The sequence below is a fragment of the Bufo gargarizans genome, chromosome 4 (assembly GCF_014858855.1).
Source record: "Bufo gargarizans isolate SCDJY-AF-19 chromosome 4, ASM1485885v1, whole genome shotgun sequence".
NCBI lineage: Eukaryota > Metazoa > Chordata > Amphibia > Anura > Bufonidae > Bufo > Bufo gargarizans.
Window position 1 is genome coordinate 420,978,278 of NC_058083.1, and position 16,482 is coordinate 420,994,759.

Genomic DNA, 16,482 nt, shown 5'->3' on the forward strand with positions numbered 1-16,482 from the left:
TGGCAAGAAATCTGTCACTAGAGCTACATGAGAAAAGGTCAAAATCTATGCTCTGTATCAAAGTCGGATTTCTCCTATACCGCTTCTTTATGTGGTCCATAAGTAGCATTGTCTTTAACGTAAGTTCCATTTGCAACAGCATATAGTCTACATTATAGGACAGGTCAGGAGGAGAAGTTGTGTTGAGGCCTTCTTTTAACTTTAGCACTGCCTCAGTCAGAGAGCCCATATCTTCTTTGAGTAACAAAACTTTTTTCTGCTCTTTTTCCTTGCTAAAATAATGAATCAAGAGAATTGCAGCTTCTTGTAGCCACAATGAGGCTTCACAGAGAGCAACTAGACTTTTACTATCAGAAATATTACATTGTGTCCAATCAGTTAGCCCGGTGAATGAATTTGGAATGCCTATGAACTCATCTACTGTTCTAGATAATTGTTGTAAAGATACTGCCCAAAGAATGCAAACATACTCTAGTTTATGATTCTCAGGCTGCACTCCACAACAAAAAACTTCTGTAAGTAACCGATTAGCAGTGGCCTGGCACTTGGAGAATTGCACATGAAGTTTTACCACATATTCTTGCTTTCCAGACATATCTGTAAATTTCAGGTTGTCATCATAGTTGTCAAGTAAATGTTCCCTTATTGAGTGTACATTCCTTGCGAAACACTGCATTAATCTGTTAAACAGCTCAACATTAATGGTGGCACATTCATAATTTTTTGAAGTGCAAAACAAATGGTGAGAAAATTTATACCAACAATTTACTGAGGATACAAGGTAGCTTTTCATCTCTTCAATGTGGTGTGAGATTATAGTGGCAGTTTTTATAAGACTACCCATTTTTAAGACTGGTTCTATATTATCTTTCTTACTAGATTGGACAAGACTAACTATTAGGTCCTCGGTGTCTTTATATTTAAGTGTATTTATTTTATCAATATTTCCATGGAATGACATATCATTTGTCACTTCCAAATAAATGCTGCAAATTTCATGTAGAAGAGAACTGCAGGCATGGATCTCTTTGCTATCCCGCTTCCTTATTGCACTTAAAAGATCACCTACTAGTGGTTGAAAATCTGTTACTTGTATTGTGTTTTCAACATTTGCATTGTCTCTTATCGTTTTCACAGTGTTGGCTAAAGGAACAGGTTTGCTCAGGTATTCTTCATAGGATAAATATGTTATATGCTGCCCCCTATGCTTTTTCTCATTATCCTCTTTTGACTCCTCAGATTCATTTAAATCAATGGGCATAAGTTTATGACTGACTGGACCACCCTCATTTCTTAAAGGACTAAGTAGATCTGGATGTTTGCTTCCAGTAACCCCCTCTTGGACAATATGTATAGACTCTAACAAATTATTCACTTTTTCCAAGAAATGATTTTGAGCTTTAAAACATGATATCTTCTCAACACATTTAATCATAGCTGTCCTGGTTTCAAGCACATATGTTTCCAACTGCCTTACTAAAACTCTCAAACCATTCCTGAATATGGGATTCTTGCTCTGGTCAACATGTCTAGTAACAACCTGAGCTACACGTTCTGCTAGATCACATAAGTCTGAAGCATGATGCTGAAATATTTTTGCTTCTTGACTTCTCAGGAGTTTATCACAGTGGTACTTGTTCCCTTCTATCTCTCTAATAGAAAGTTCCAAGAACTGGTGTATAGTTAAAATACCATCAAGACTCATTATTAAGCTTTCTGTAGCTTGAATCCATTTGTGATAAATGGACTGTGCCTTCTCAAACATTTTGCTTTCAAAATATGCCTTATTGGTATCTAGAACAAGCGCAACCACGTCATCTCTCACTCTACATAAGCAATCAACAGAACTCTGTATCTCACTAATGAGACGTTCTTGAGAACACTGTGCTAGCACAAGGCTAGATATTTTCAACAACTGATCTGTATGATTTTGAAAGGCTTGGAGAAGTGGTTGGAAAGCCTTTGAAGCAAAAAGATGTTCTGAGTGCCAACTTGCTTTCTTATTAATTTTAAGAGCTGCTTTTAACAATCTTTTTAGTGGATCTTTAACAGAGAAAGCATCTAGAATCTGGTAAAATATAGAAGAAATCAAGTTTGTATTGATATGATTAAGCTGGATTCTCATTGATGCACATTGTTCTTCTATGTCAAAATGATTTCCACCTGGGCTTTGCTGTAACTCTTTCAAGTGGTCACAAAGTTGTTTCCTTTGCTCCAGAAGAGTTTGGCAGTGTTTTACCAGTTGTAGTTTTATATTTGGCCTTGAACAACCAGCTACATACATGCAGTAGAAAATGATTGCTCCTACAAGAAAGTCAAGGTCACTGTTGTAAAGATTAGTTGGTTTGGGATCAGTTAATATGTCACATAAATTATATAACTCTTGTGCAAATGAGCCTTGCTTCTTTATTTCGTGCATGCTTGGGTCTGTTATAAGTAAGTGTTTGAGATCTTGTACAGTTTTTGAAGTTTGATCAAATATATACAACTTAGACTCAATAATTTGTTCATTATATGGATGATTGATACTGCTCTGTGTAGCTGTATATAACATTGGAACACATTTACGTAGAATTTGCAGTTTTTGTGCTAAATGTTTCTGATGCAGAGAATCCTTTAGATCAAGAATTCTATTCTCAGTTAGGCTGTTCAACAAGAGTAAAGCTTCAGAAAATTCCCAGAAATGAGACCAAAGGTGTGAGATGCTTTCTGCCTTTTGCAAATATGTCAAACACTCAAGAAGCCAATCTGCAGCTTGATGAATTTTTCTTACTCCTGCATCATCTTCAAGCTGAAGTATCTGTTATAAGAACACAGAATTAGGAATATTTGATAAACACGTTGATTCCTAGGATAAACGTAAGGAAAGTAGCCAACAATGTTCCATGTTATGTTCATTTCACAGAGAAAAATACAATGTCACCCATTTTCCTTAGACTTTGAATTTCATATCCATTTTAATTGATATTCAGTTGAATGGGACAACAAAACACAGGTCTACTAGTCACGGTCTGGTAATAACTGGAATTAGATGTTGCCATCTTTGATGATAATCTCAATGCCCTCTTTAAATGCAAAAATCAGACAATAGATGGTCAGCTTTATTTGTAATGCATAAGGCTAATACTTATTAAAAAATGGCCATATTTATCTGCAGTCTATGTACTATATATCTTTGCAACCATTTTTTTTGTTGACCCAATAAATCTGCAATGAAAATGAGGCCAATTATACATTTGATGAATACAGGTTACAAACAAACTGTGTAGTCTGATTCTACATCATACATTATATGATTCTACATCATATTCCCTACTTTTTGCAAACATACATTCGGTAGACCTGAAAGAAACACAAATATGGTATTTGCACAGTTGTTTAATTTAATTTTTTTTACTTGCGCTGATAAAAAAAACTAAAAAATAATAATCACTAAGTTCACTTAAAGGGAACTTGTCACCATTAAATGCACTGTAATCTGACGGCAGCATGTAATAGAACAGGAGGAGATGAGCAGAGTGATATACAATTTGGTGTGAAAAGATTCAGCAAAATCTGTTATTTATACAGTGAGGAACAGGAAGCATTTGAACACCCTGCGATTTTGCAAGTTCTCCCACTTAGAAATCATGGAGGGGTCTGAAATTTACATTGTAGGTGCATTCCCACTTTGAGAGACAGAATAAAAAAATAATAATCAGGAAAATCACATTGTATGATTTTTAAAGAATGAATTTGTCTTGCACTGCTAAACATAAGTATTTGAACACCTGAGAAAATTAGTGTTAATATTTGGTACAGAAGCCTTTGTTTGCAATTACAGAGGTCAAACGTTTCCTGTAGCTCTTGACCAGGTTTGCACACACTGCAACAGGGATTTTGGCTCACTCCTCCACACAGAGCTTCTCTGGATCTGTCAGGTTTCGGGGCTGTTGCTGAGCAACACGAAGTTTCAGCTCCCTCCAAAGATGTTCTATTGGATTTAGGTCTAGAGACTGGCTAGGCCACTCCAGAACCTTGATATGCTTCTTACGGAGCCACTGCTTGGTTATCCTGGCTGTGTGCTTCGGGTCGTTGTCATGTTGGAAGACCCAGCCACGACCCATCTTCAATGCTCTGACTGAGGGAAGGAGGTTGTTGCTCAAAATCTCACAATAAATGGCCCTATTCATCCTCTCCTTAATACAGTGCAGTTGTCCTGTCCCCTGCGCAGAAAAGTACACCCAAAGCATGAAGTTACCACCCCCATGCTTCACAGTAGGTATGGTGTTCTTGGGATGCAACTCATTCTTATTTTTCCTCCAAACACGACGGGTGAAGTTAAGACCAAAAAGTTCTACTTTTGGTCTCATTTGACCACATGACTTTCTCCGGTGCCTCCTCTGGATCATCCAGATGGTCATTGCTAAACTTCAGACGGGCCTGGACATGTGATGACTTAAGCAGGGGAACCTTCTGTGCAATGCATGATTTGAAACCATGACAGTGTAGTGTTCTACCGACAATGACCTTTGAAACTGTGGTCCCAACTCTCTTTATGTCATTGACCAGCTCCTCCCTTGTAGTTCTGGGCTGATTCCTCACTTTTCTTATCATCAGTGATACCCCACGAGGTGAGATCTTGCATGGAGCCCCAGTCTGAGGGAGACTGACAGTCGTCTTTAGACTCATCGATTTTCTAACAATTGCTCCAACAGTTGATCTATTTTCACCAAGCTGCTTGCCAATTGCCCTGTTGCCCTTTCCAGCCTTGTGGAGGTCCACAATTTTGTCTCTGGTGTCTTTTGACAGCTCTTTTGTCTTGCCCATGGTAATAGTTGGCGTCTGACTGACTGTGGGGTGGACAGGGGTCTTTAAAGAGATCAGACAGGTGCTACTAAGTTAGATTAAAGAGTGGAGTAGAGGTGGACTATTTAAAGGCACAGTAACAGGTCTTTGAGAGCCAGAATTCTTGCTGTTTCTCAGGTGTTCAAATACTTATGTTCTGCAGTGCAAAACAAATACATTCTTTAAAAATCATACAATGTGATTTCCTGATTTTTTTTATTTATTCTGTCTATCAGCGCAGTGGGAATGCACCTACAATGTGAATTTCAGACCCCTCCATGATTTCTAAGTGGGAGAACTTGCAAAATCGCAGGGTGTTCAAATACTATTGTTCCTCACTGTATATTTATAACTCTGCTCTTTCCGATCTTAAGACTGTCCATGTGCATTACTATTAGGGTCCATTCACACATCCGCAAAATGGGTCCGCATCCATTCCGCAATTTTGCGGAACAGGTGCGGACCCATTCATTTTCAATGGGGCCGGAATGTGCTGTCCGCATCCACATTTGCGGATACACACTTCCGGATCCGTACTTCCGTTCCACAAAAAAATAGAACATGTCCTATTCTTGTTCGTAATTGCGTACAAGAAAAGGCATTTTCTATGAGAGTGCCGGCGATATGCGGTCCGCAAAATGCGGAACACACATTGCAGGTGTCCGTGTTTTGCAGATCCACAAAACACATACGGACGTGTGAATGGACCCTTAGCATTGAGCAAAGCATTCAAAGCAAAATTTGGTCCAAAGTTTGATAAAACTTCAATTCGCAACGAATCTGAATTTCCTTGCACTTCGTGGTAATGAATCAGTTTTTCCTAAAATGGCGCCTGCACATGTTACAAAGTGAAAGTAAAAATCCTGGAACTGCATGATCACGAATAATTCTGTGCAGCCAGCCAATCTGCAGATAGCCATCCCCTGTGATGTCACAGCCCTATAAAACCCTCATCCCGCATGGTCTCCACTATTGTCCTGTGATCTGACCATAGGGAGAGACATAGCAAGCGCTCATACACTAAGGACAGTGTTGCTGAAAATTATTGATAGAAGAATATTGGAGACTTATTCTATTTCTACATCAGCCACAATCTAAGGGCTCTTTCACACCTGCGTTATTGTCTTCCGGCATAGAGTTCCGTCGTCGGGGCTCTATGCCGGAAGAATCCTGATCAGGATGCATCAGGATGTCTTCAGTTCCGCATGCTGCGCTATTTGCTCCGGCCAAAAAAACTGAAGACTTGCCGCAAGGCCGGATCCAGAATGAATGCCCATTGAAAGGCATTGATCCGGATCCGGCCTTAAGCTAAACGTCGTTTCGGCGCATTGCCGGATACAACGTTTAGCTTTTTTAGAGTGGTTACCATGGCTGCCAGGACGCTACAGTCCTGGCAGCCATGGTAAAGTGTAGTGGGGAGCGGGGGAGCAGCATACTTACCGTCCGTGCGACTCCCGGGGCGCTCCAGAGTGACATCATCCATGCGCATGGGGTGCTCTGACGTCACTCTGGAGAGCCCCGGGAGCCGCACGGATGGTAAGTATGCCGCTCCCCCGCTCCCCGCTCCCCGTGCCATAGTAACACTGAAAGCATTTTGAAGACGGATCCGTCTTCAAATGCTTTCAGTACACTTGCGTTTTTCCGGATCCGGCGTGTAATTCCGGCAAGTGGAGTACACGCCGGATCCGGACAACGCAAGTGTGAAAGAGGCCTAAGAAATGTAATTCAATACCAATAAGATGGACACTTATTAATCCGGTGCCAGCGTGCCAATTAATATCATCCAGTCTGCACCCCTTAGGGGGGCCAGGTCTTAATGATGACTATCCTCATCGTTACTGGCTTTATTTCTTCCAAATCATCCTGCAAAGTCTCCATGTCCTAGAAAAGTCAGCAAGATGCAGAGGGACGAGGAGCTGGGTGTTCCTGATGATATATTCTCATCGCTATTAGATGATGTGGAAAAGGAGGAAAAGCAAATGGAAGAAGAAGGGCTCCCACCTGTAGTACAGGAGAGTGCTGGGGTTGGAGAAGTGGGTATGGCAGAGCTGATTAATAATCTGTGTTTACTGTCAAATAACAGAACAGCGATAATATGCATATTGTGCCCCCACTTAAGCAGTCAAACCCCATACCAGCAACACTGTTTAAAGAGGTTAAAGAGGTTGTCCCATGAAAAATATTCTACAGTTTTAAAACCAGCACCAGGATCTGAATAATTTTGGGATTACATGCAATTCAATTTTTGGCACAGCCACCGAGTTATTCAATAAAATTTATCTGTATAGCGCCAACTGCTTTGTTTTTTTTCTTGAGAGCATGGACACACCCTCTTGGCTGAAACAGAAAAGGCACACCCCTTGAGCTACCAGCTTGATATAAATCTAACAGAGCAATTAATAGGGAGCTCTCTGGAACCATGTGAGGTTTAGGGCTGGTTCTAGCTTTGTTAGAAAGAGATTGGCATGTAATATATGATGTCTGATTTTCATTTTTCACATAATTTATGAGCTAACCCCTTTAACAATGAAGATGGACTATACAGTGTGGTCTTCATCGATTTATAGCGATTTGTGACAAATTAATTTGTAATGAATCTAATTTCTTGGCTAACTTTGGCAAAGTTGCTGAATCTAATATTTCAAAATTTCACTAATCTCTAATTACTATCATTGACTGACAGCTATCTCTGTACACACACTTACACAGAGAATGCTATCAATCACTAATAAGACAGCCCCATATACAAGTGAAGTCAAAAAGAGGAGAGATTTAAATGTATACATTTCAAATTGCGCCAAATCTTTTCCCACAAAACTATATATAAACCTGCAGATTGCACTGCATTTTGTGGTGATGGGTTCTCTTTAAATGTTCCCCTCCTGTGCCTTAAAGGGGTTTTTCTACAAGTGACACCTGTCATCTATCCACAAATAAATATTAGTCGTGAGAAAGCCTCTTTAGGGCTCATGCTCAAGAACATATTTTTCTTTAGTGTGCCATCCGTATTGTTTGCGGATAGCACCCTGACCCGTTCTTTTCTATTCTTTTGCGGACAAGAATAGGCAGTTTCCATTGATGGGAGTGATAAAAATACAGGATGCACACAGAAGGTATCTATTTTGTGGATCCGTGGTTTGCAGACCAGAATACGTATATGGTTGTGTACAGGAAGCCTTAAAGAGCTTGTCCAGGATTGTGATTTAGGGTGAAGTGAATGGGAGCAGTGCTGTTGTTACCAGCTCCATCCACTACACAATGGATGACTTCTGGCTCCACAGCTAAAACTAAACAGCTGATCAATGGAGGTCCAAGCTGTGGGACCCCTGCCAACCTGGTATTAATAGCCTATCCTAAGGATAAGCCATCAGGATCAAAATCCTGGATAACCTTTAAGCATGTGGAAGTGAACTGCAAGAATACGCTCTAATTGTAATAATCATATGGTCAACAGATTGAGCAACACTCAACATCTTTTCCCCAAAAATATTTTACATGATCTTCGGTTAATCAGCAGAATTGACACTAGATAAAACATTTTATCTGGTAGGAATTTAAATATTATACCTTAAGAGTTCCCATCAATATGTTTTGTGCTGCAATAACCAATTCATCTTGATGCTTTCGAATCGCAGGTTGAATGCTTAGTTTCTGTACTGACAAAAGGATGCTTTTCCCAATTATTAGAAGAGACTTTGCTGCTTTTTCCATTTCCTGTCCCAAAATTCCATCATCACATTCGACTCCTAGCCTAAGCAGACAAACATCTAGCGTTTATGGCCTATTTACTTAAAACATGCAGCCACTTATTTGTGAAATAACTGAAACATAAAACTGCAGTATTTATAAAACACTACGAGGGGACTGTGAGGGTACATTCATGTTTTGCATCCGTTTTTAAGGGCCGTTAAAAACAGATACATTTCTTTGGGGGGTTTTTAACATCCAAACCCCTACAATGCCCTCACAGTATACATAACATCCCCTGGACATGAAATCCCTATAGTTACCCCTAGTTTGATTAATGGCCACCATAGTTACTTACAGTATGATTAATAGCCACCATAGTGCCCCTAGTATGATTAATGGCCCTCATTAGTGCACCTAGTATGATTATTGGCCCCCTTCATGCTTTCCAGAATAGGACATGCTCTATCTTTTTTGCAGGGCTACGGAACAGTGTGCTGTCGGCATCTTTTGCAGCCCCATTGAAATGAATGGGTCCACGCCAGTTCCGCAAAATTGTGTAACGGATGCGGACTCATTCATACGGTCATGTGAATGAGCCCTAAAGGTGTATTCACATGACAGTGTCTGTTTTGCGAAATGCAAACTGCAGCTCCACAATACAAGGACACAAGCCGTGTGCACCCCGCATCGCAGTGCAGACCCATTGACTTCAATGGATTGCGGCTAAAAACAGGACATGTCTAATCTTTTGCAGCATGGCCGCACGGGCCCGGAAGCATTCAGAAGCCCTTCAATTACTTCAATGGGTCTGCACCGCAATGTGTAATGTATATTACAGACCATTACAGTAACTTAGGCTGAGTTCACACTTCAGTTATTTGGTCAGATATTTAGATCAGTTAATTGAGAGCCAAAACCAAATCTTCACATTACATTTGATCTCGGAGTAGGCTTCTATCATATAGTAATGGATAAAATTCCATTACTTTATACAAATTGCAGTCTAATGAGTGTATAACTGGGGTCCACTTGGGTGCCCAAAAAAAAGTAAAAAAAAAAAAAAGTGTATAAAAATTCAAATAAAGAGAAAAATAAACACCATAGCCATTGCCGGGTCCGAAAAAAAACACCTGTACAATTAAAATTAAAAATATATATCCCATACGGTGTACGTTGTAACAAAAAAAATTAATATGACCGATTCCACTTTTTTTTAATTGCCTTTTCTCCCTCCAAAAATGTAGTAAAATGTGATAAAAGTCATAAATACCCCCAAAATGCTATCAATAAAAACTACAGATCGGCCCACAAAAAAATAGCCCTTACACAGCTCCATAGACATAACATTTAAAAAGTTATGGGTGTCAGAATATAACGATGAAAAGCAAAAATGAATCTTTTAAAACTTTTTTTCAGTACACATTTTTTTATAATTCCACCAAATTTGGATTTTTTTACAGCTTCCCACTACATTGTATGCAATATTAAATGGTGCCATAAGAAAGTACAACCTGTCCTGCAAAAAATGAGCCCTCATATGGCTATGTGGACAGAAAAATAAAAGAGTTATGGCTCTGGGAAGGCAGGGAGTAGAAAAAAAAAAACGCAAAAATGGAAAATCGCCATGTCAGGAAGGAGTTAAATTATATTTGTGAAACATTACCTTTTAGACCTGTTTCAAGTCAATGAAATCTAGCTGCAAATCATAATTTTCTTCACAGCAACCATAACATTTAGTAATTTTCAGTTGAAAAATTACAGCTGAAGTCAGATTTCTTATCAGAATTTCTAGATCTTTCCCCACTCCTCTGTTTTTTGCATTATCGTAAATCATCATACCTAAGAGAAGTGTTGGCGAAATGCTCTGTAAATCTGGATAACTCCTGTGCCATCTGTTCCAAGTCACCGCTTATCACAGTATACTTGCTGCCATCACATTCCAGGGAGATGATCAAATGACAGAGCTGTACCGCCATTGGGGATATAATCCTGTCGATTGTCTTGGTGATAAACACTGAGCTGATATCACAGTAAGAAAACGAATCCATCATCTATTCAAAATATCAATATCATCGCCATTAAAGGAACACTAATACACTTTTCACAAGAATTATATTTGTTGAACATTGTCAGAAATATGAATAATACATGAATAATTTTTCTTTATTGGGCCCAGGAGATTAGTAGTTCCCCCTTCTCACTTTTTTGTTTCAGGCTATAATACATCTGGTTGCAGAAGAAACCTTCCCCTACTGCTTTGTCTGCAACAGTAGATCATGAACACTAGAGAGAGATTTATCAAAACTGGTGAAAGGAAAACTGGCTTAGTTGCCCAAACGGCTCCCCTGCGCCTGCCACAGCTATTGAATCTCCCATAGGCTAAGTCAGAGATCCTATGTTGAAGTTCCCTAGGGAAACTTAAAATATGTGTAAACATTTTTTTTCAAATATGTATATTGAAATCACCCCTCTTTCGCCATATTAAAAATAAATATAAGCAAAAAAAAAAAGATTATTAGCATCGCCACTGCCCAAAATATTTATACCATACTGTGAATGATGTAACTGAAAAAGAATCAAAATGGCATTTTTTTTGCATCACCCATGATGCTAAGGAGGTTTGTCCGCGTCGCGGCCTGCTATTGGCTCCTACCCTAGTTTTGACCCGCACAACGGGGAGATACAGCGGCGCTGTGCGGGGAGCAAGAGAGTCACAGGTGACGGGGAGTGAGATAAGTATAATCTACTGTATATGCGGGGCCCGTGCATTGGGGGACATGTTTTAGACTTATGATAACCCCTTTAAGTGCAAAAACTGTACTGAAACTGCTCCACCCCGCCGTTCATGTGGCTGCGCTTTCTACATCACAGGAAACTGTGGAGGGAGTCTGCGTGTGGTTTAGTCCCATTGAATGGGGCTAAACCATGACTCGGTCTGCAGCATTGAAATTGACAAAACCACAGAAGAAACCGCTAAGGTTCCTGCCATGGAATACTGTATGTGGTGGATGGGGTGTTCAGGAGGTGGGAGGACGAAGAAAAAAGTAGAGAACTAAGATGTCTGTTTGTCAAGCTCCGCAGAGACAAGACGCGGCTGAAAGAAATCATCATGGTGGTCTGGTCTGAAAGGAGAAGATGAGGAAAATCTACATTAGAGAGGAGATGTAACTGGATGTAAGAGGTATGGGGACAGAGAAATAAGTCACTGTGGTTTATTCTAAGGGAACTGGACATGTTTTATATCCAACACGCCAAACCTTCTTTTCATTTCTGGCATTGCAGGAGAGTCAGCACATTAAATAGCTGGCTGATCCCATCAAAATCATTGTCCTCAACTGACATTCCTCTTAAGAGCATGGCCACCATAAACCCTTCCTTGACATTTTCCTATTTTTTTTTATTCAGCTCCTGCAAGAAAATAAGGGCTTGTTCACATCAGCGAGTTGTTTTCTACACTTACGTTCCATTAGAGTAACAGAAAAATGGAAAAAGCAGATTAATTTTAATCCCCATTTGTTTGAATGTGTTTTTTTGAGCATTATTTGCGCTTCATTTGTGTCCATTCCATCAGTTATTTTTATCAGGATAAAGTAACAGGAACATGATGGAAAGAAGCGCTTTTTTTCTTTGACGTGAATGATGGACAGAATGGCATCTGGCCCCTGATTTATGAAGACTGGCATGTGCTACGCCGGTATTTATAGGGCCTGCACTGATTGAGGAGACATTAAACTTATGACAGACCTTGTCGTAAATGAAATGGCTCCTAGGGCAGTCAGTGCGCCAGACTGACATCTACTCTAGCTCGTAGCAGTTTCTGGCTTAAATGATGATGAATGTGCCAGGGCCTATAGCTCCGCCCACAAATTGCAGATCCGCAAAACATTGATACAAGCCGTGTGCATTCCGCATTTTGCGAAACGGAACAACCTTCCCCTAATAGAACAGTCCCATCCTTGTCAGTAACGCAGACAATAATAGAACATGCTCTATTTTTTTGTGGAACGGTGATACAGGCATACAGACACGGAGTCATTTCCATTTTTTGCGGTCCCATTGTAGTGAATGGTTCTGCATACATGCTGCTAAAAAAATGGAACGGACATGGAAATAAAATGTAGGCATGAACCAATCTGCAAAAAAAGTGGATCGGATGGGGAACCATTCATTTCAATGGGTCTGCAAAAAATGCAGACAGCACTCTGTGTGATGTCTGCATCCGTATGTACCGTATTTTTTGCCCTTTAAAGGGAATCTGTCACTAGCAATTTACCTTTTTTTTCTTCTCATGAATCCATGTTTAACAGAGTACCTTTTTTCCACCTGTCTTGTTCTTTTGATTGTGAGTCTTGTCATTTCTTAAAAAAATCGATTCTTATGATATGTAAATGACGCTGTAAGGAGCCCAGATGGGAGTTATTCTTTCCCCACGGTGCCCAGGAACGCAGTGCCGTCAGTCATCTTATCATAGCGCAGGCAATCGCCGGCACTGCGCATGCGCGGAATTTGGGATGCCGGCGAGAGGAGGATCGGGGTGTTTGCCGCAGAGCGCGGCGCGGGGTTTGTGTTGAGCACTTAGCCGTGCCTCTGGGAGGCGATTTAGATGAACTTGGAGGCGTTATTACTTTTCAACACGGCACTTCAGAGGGGCGTTCCTGGGCACCGTGGAATAAAAATAAGGCCCCTCTGGGCTCCTTACAGCTTCATTTACATATCATAAGAATCGATTTTTTGAAGAAACTACAAGACTCACAATCAAAAGAACAAGACAGGTGGAAAAAAGGTACTCTGTTAAACATGGATTCATGAAAAAAAAAATTGGTAAATTGCTAGTGACAGATTCCCTTTAAGACGCACCGGCCCATAACACGCTCCTAGGTTTGAGAGGGGGGACAATAAGAAAAAAATATTTTTCATTAGAACTCAGGTCAGACCACTAATCAGACCTCCAATGTTAATCAGACCCCAACAAGACCTCAGATAAGAGCCTCATGCCTCTCATCAGTCCCCAGCAGTCTCATATGAGCCCCCGGCAGTCCCCATTGCCTCATATCAAATAAAATAAAACACTTACCTGCTCCGGACGCCGCCGCTCCTCACCGACCGTGCTCGGTCTTCCTCCTCCTTAGTCTGCTGTGCTGTGAACTAGGTCACAGCACGCCCTCACACTGTGCGCAGCCTACACAGCCGGAAGCGGTGAGTACAGAGCCTTCATCGCTTCCCGGTCCTCCGGTACTAATAAAGCGCTTCCATAATTAAGGCGCTTCATTAGTATTCACCCCATAAGACGCAGGGGCATTTCCCCCCCACTTTTTTTGGGGGAAAATGCGTCTTATGGGGCGAAATATACGGTATGTTCTGCAGTCCCTCAAAAAAGATAGAATGTGTCCTATTCTTGTCCGTTTAGCGGACATTAAACGGACAAGAATAGGTATTGTTACAATGGATATGCAAAAAAATGCATGCAACACAGAAGTCATCCGTATTTTTGCAGAACCACATTTTGCGGACTGCAAAATACAAGCGGTGGTGTGAATGCACCCTAAAACATCAGTTTTTCACTGATAGAACAGAAAAGCAGAAAACACAATGCTGATATGAACAAGCCATCTCGTTATAGTTATTAATTGTCTCATCTGAGACATTGGTGTAATATCGTTAAAAGGTGGTACCTGCACCTATCTCCAGAACATGGCCCCGAAAGTGAAAATGTGAAAGACACTGCACCATATATGCATGGCATGTTCTATATTTATTTCTTGCGTGCCCTGCTATTTTTAGAACTGTGACCGCGAAAAAGCAGCCACCGCTCCATTCACTTCTAAGGGACTGTTGGGGATTTGGGGCTATTTTTAGCAGTCCCATAGAAATGAATGGAGGCTGGTTGCACATTTGTGGCTACTCTACACACAGTTCAGGGGACCCATTCTGGACCTGCACCTAATGCAAAGTTGTATATTCATATGTACATTTCTTTCACACATCATTATATAATATAGATTATTATTACATTATAAGGCTACATGCACACGACCGTATGTATTTTGCGGTCCACCAAAAAATACGAATGATGTCTTTGTGAAATCCATGTTGCATCCTTTTTTTTTTGTGGATTCATTGTAACAATGCCTAGCCTTGTCCACAAAACGGATAATAATAGGACATGCTCTATATTTTTTGCAGGGCTATGGAACGGACATATGGATGCAGACAGCACACAGATTTTTTGCAGACCCTTTGAAATGAATAGATCCACATTGTATCCACAAAAAAAATGTAGAACAGACACGGAAATAAAATACGTTCGTGTACATGAGGCCTAATTCTAAACTTTGGAAATACTGTAAATCTTCAGGCAGTTACTGTGTGAATACAGCTTAGGCTACCTTCACATCAGTCAGGGGCTCCGTATGACACCTCCGTCACAGAGTTAGGGCTCTTTCACAAGAGCGGATGCCGTGCGGGTAATCCGCTGCGTGAAAGTCAGCCAAGCCCCGTTCTGGACAGCAGATACACGCAGCAGTAACATGATTGATAATGCTCCATGCTTCTCTGTGATCTTTTTACTACAAAATGACAGTGAGATAAAGTTGTCACCTTCATTTTGTAGTAAAAATGTCACAGAGAGGCACGGAGCTTTATCAATCATGTTAGTGCTGCGTGTCTCTGCTGTCCGGAATGGGGCTTGGCTGACTTTCACGCAGCGGATTACTCGCACGGGATCCGCTCATGTGAAAGAGCCCTTAATCAAAAATAGCAGAGAGAAAAATCTTGCATGCAGGACTTCGCTAAAAAATGATAACCAATGGGATCTGTTAGGAACCGTTCCTGGCACCGTTCCTGTCAGTTATTTTATCCGGCACTTCCGTTATTTTCGTTCTTCTGCTCCTATAATAGAGCAGAAGGATGGAAATAAATACCACTGATGTGAAAGCGCCCTTATACAACTGAATATCTGGGCTGCAGACTCTAGAACATCATAGAAGCATTCTCTAGAAAAACATAGGGAGAAAGTATAGAATAAGTTATAAAATAGGAGGCCTTCTTACCATACCCTTTCCTTGTGACGCTCTTCTCTCAGTTTACGTCTATGCAGTGTATAAATAAATGATAGCAGTACGTCACTCATCTCGACTGCAGGAAGCAAGTGTTCTCATAGCAACTGTCTAATGACCTGAAAGCTCACTGGTTTATTCATTAACAAGCTGAGCCCGGTACACGTGCTGGCGTTTCACGCTTTCTGAACACTTCAGCCTTAAATAAGTAATATTACTCATATACTCATTAATACAGCCACACAATGATCATTCTATTAAGATCAGTATTAGACCGCGGTTACGGAAAATGAATATGGTAGGATAGCATTGTGGGAAGAGTTCCCTATTAACAGTATTGTGATTCATATGTATTGTAAAAAGTTAGTTAATGCATGGTTAATGGAATTATGAAACCCTAGGCACAATCGCAATATTCAGTTTTAACATTGTGCTCAAAGTCTCCAAAATATGTATGGTAGGGAGAAACCAGAGACCATCGGGTGGTAGGAAGTCAGTAAAGAAAGATTTTATCATGTATTGTAGGTCATTATAATGAGATTACAGGCAACATGGTGGCCAGTGGCGTACCTTCAAGGGAAGCAGACCACGCAACTGTTACGAGGCCCGAGGGAGGGGGGACAGTGCTGAACAACTCCTCTCCTTGATGTGAAAACACAATCAGGAAGGATGTTATAGACATATGTCATAGGCAGGGCTGTGCAGTTGGTAAGCCAAAGTTCTGACTCTGATTCCTACATTTTATCACTCTCCGACTCTGACTTTATATTGTAATACAATTTCTGAAAAAATAACTTTTATAAATTCCTGGAAGTAAATATGCTATTTTGACTGGAAAACACTGTTATACACGTAATAATTAAGAAATCTAGGAATTTGTCCTCACAAAAAGTTATAAAAAGCTATATAT

At 40.5% G+C, this 16,482-nt stretch overlaps 1 protein-coding gene across 1 annotated transcript; it reads right to left on the reverse strand.

The window, feature by feature from the left end:
- Window positions 1-17: 17 nt before the first annotated feature.
- LOC122935467 (vinculin-like) lies at window positions 18-15,577 on the reverse strand. The gene is made up of 5 exons (XM_044291233.1): window positions 15,567-15,577; window positions 10,357-10,568; window positions 8,395-8,578; window positions 1,091-2,800; window positions 18-23 (listed from the first exon to the last, which is right to left on the reverse strand). Exons 1-5 carry the CDS (start codon window positions 15,567-15,569, stop codon window positions 18-20), a joined length of 2,115 nt encoding a protein of 704 aa, XP_044147168.1. The 5' UTR covers window positions 15,570-15,577.
- Window positions 15,578-16,482: the final 905 nt, after the last annotated feature.

Coding starts and splice junctions, on each gene's coding strand:
- LOC122935467 (XM_044291233.1), bottom strand. Junction 8,579..10,356: donor TTCGCCAACACTTCTCTTAG/GTATGATGATTT, acceptor TTGTCTGCTTAG/GCTAGGAGTCGAATGTGATG. Junction 2,801..8,394: donor TATTGATGGGAACTCTTAAG/GTATAATATTTA, acceptor TTCTTATAACAG/ATACTTCAGCTTGAAGATGA.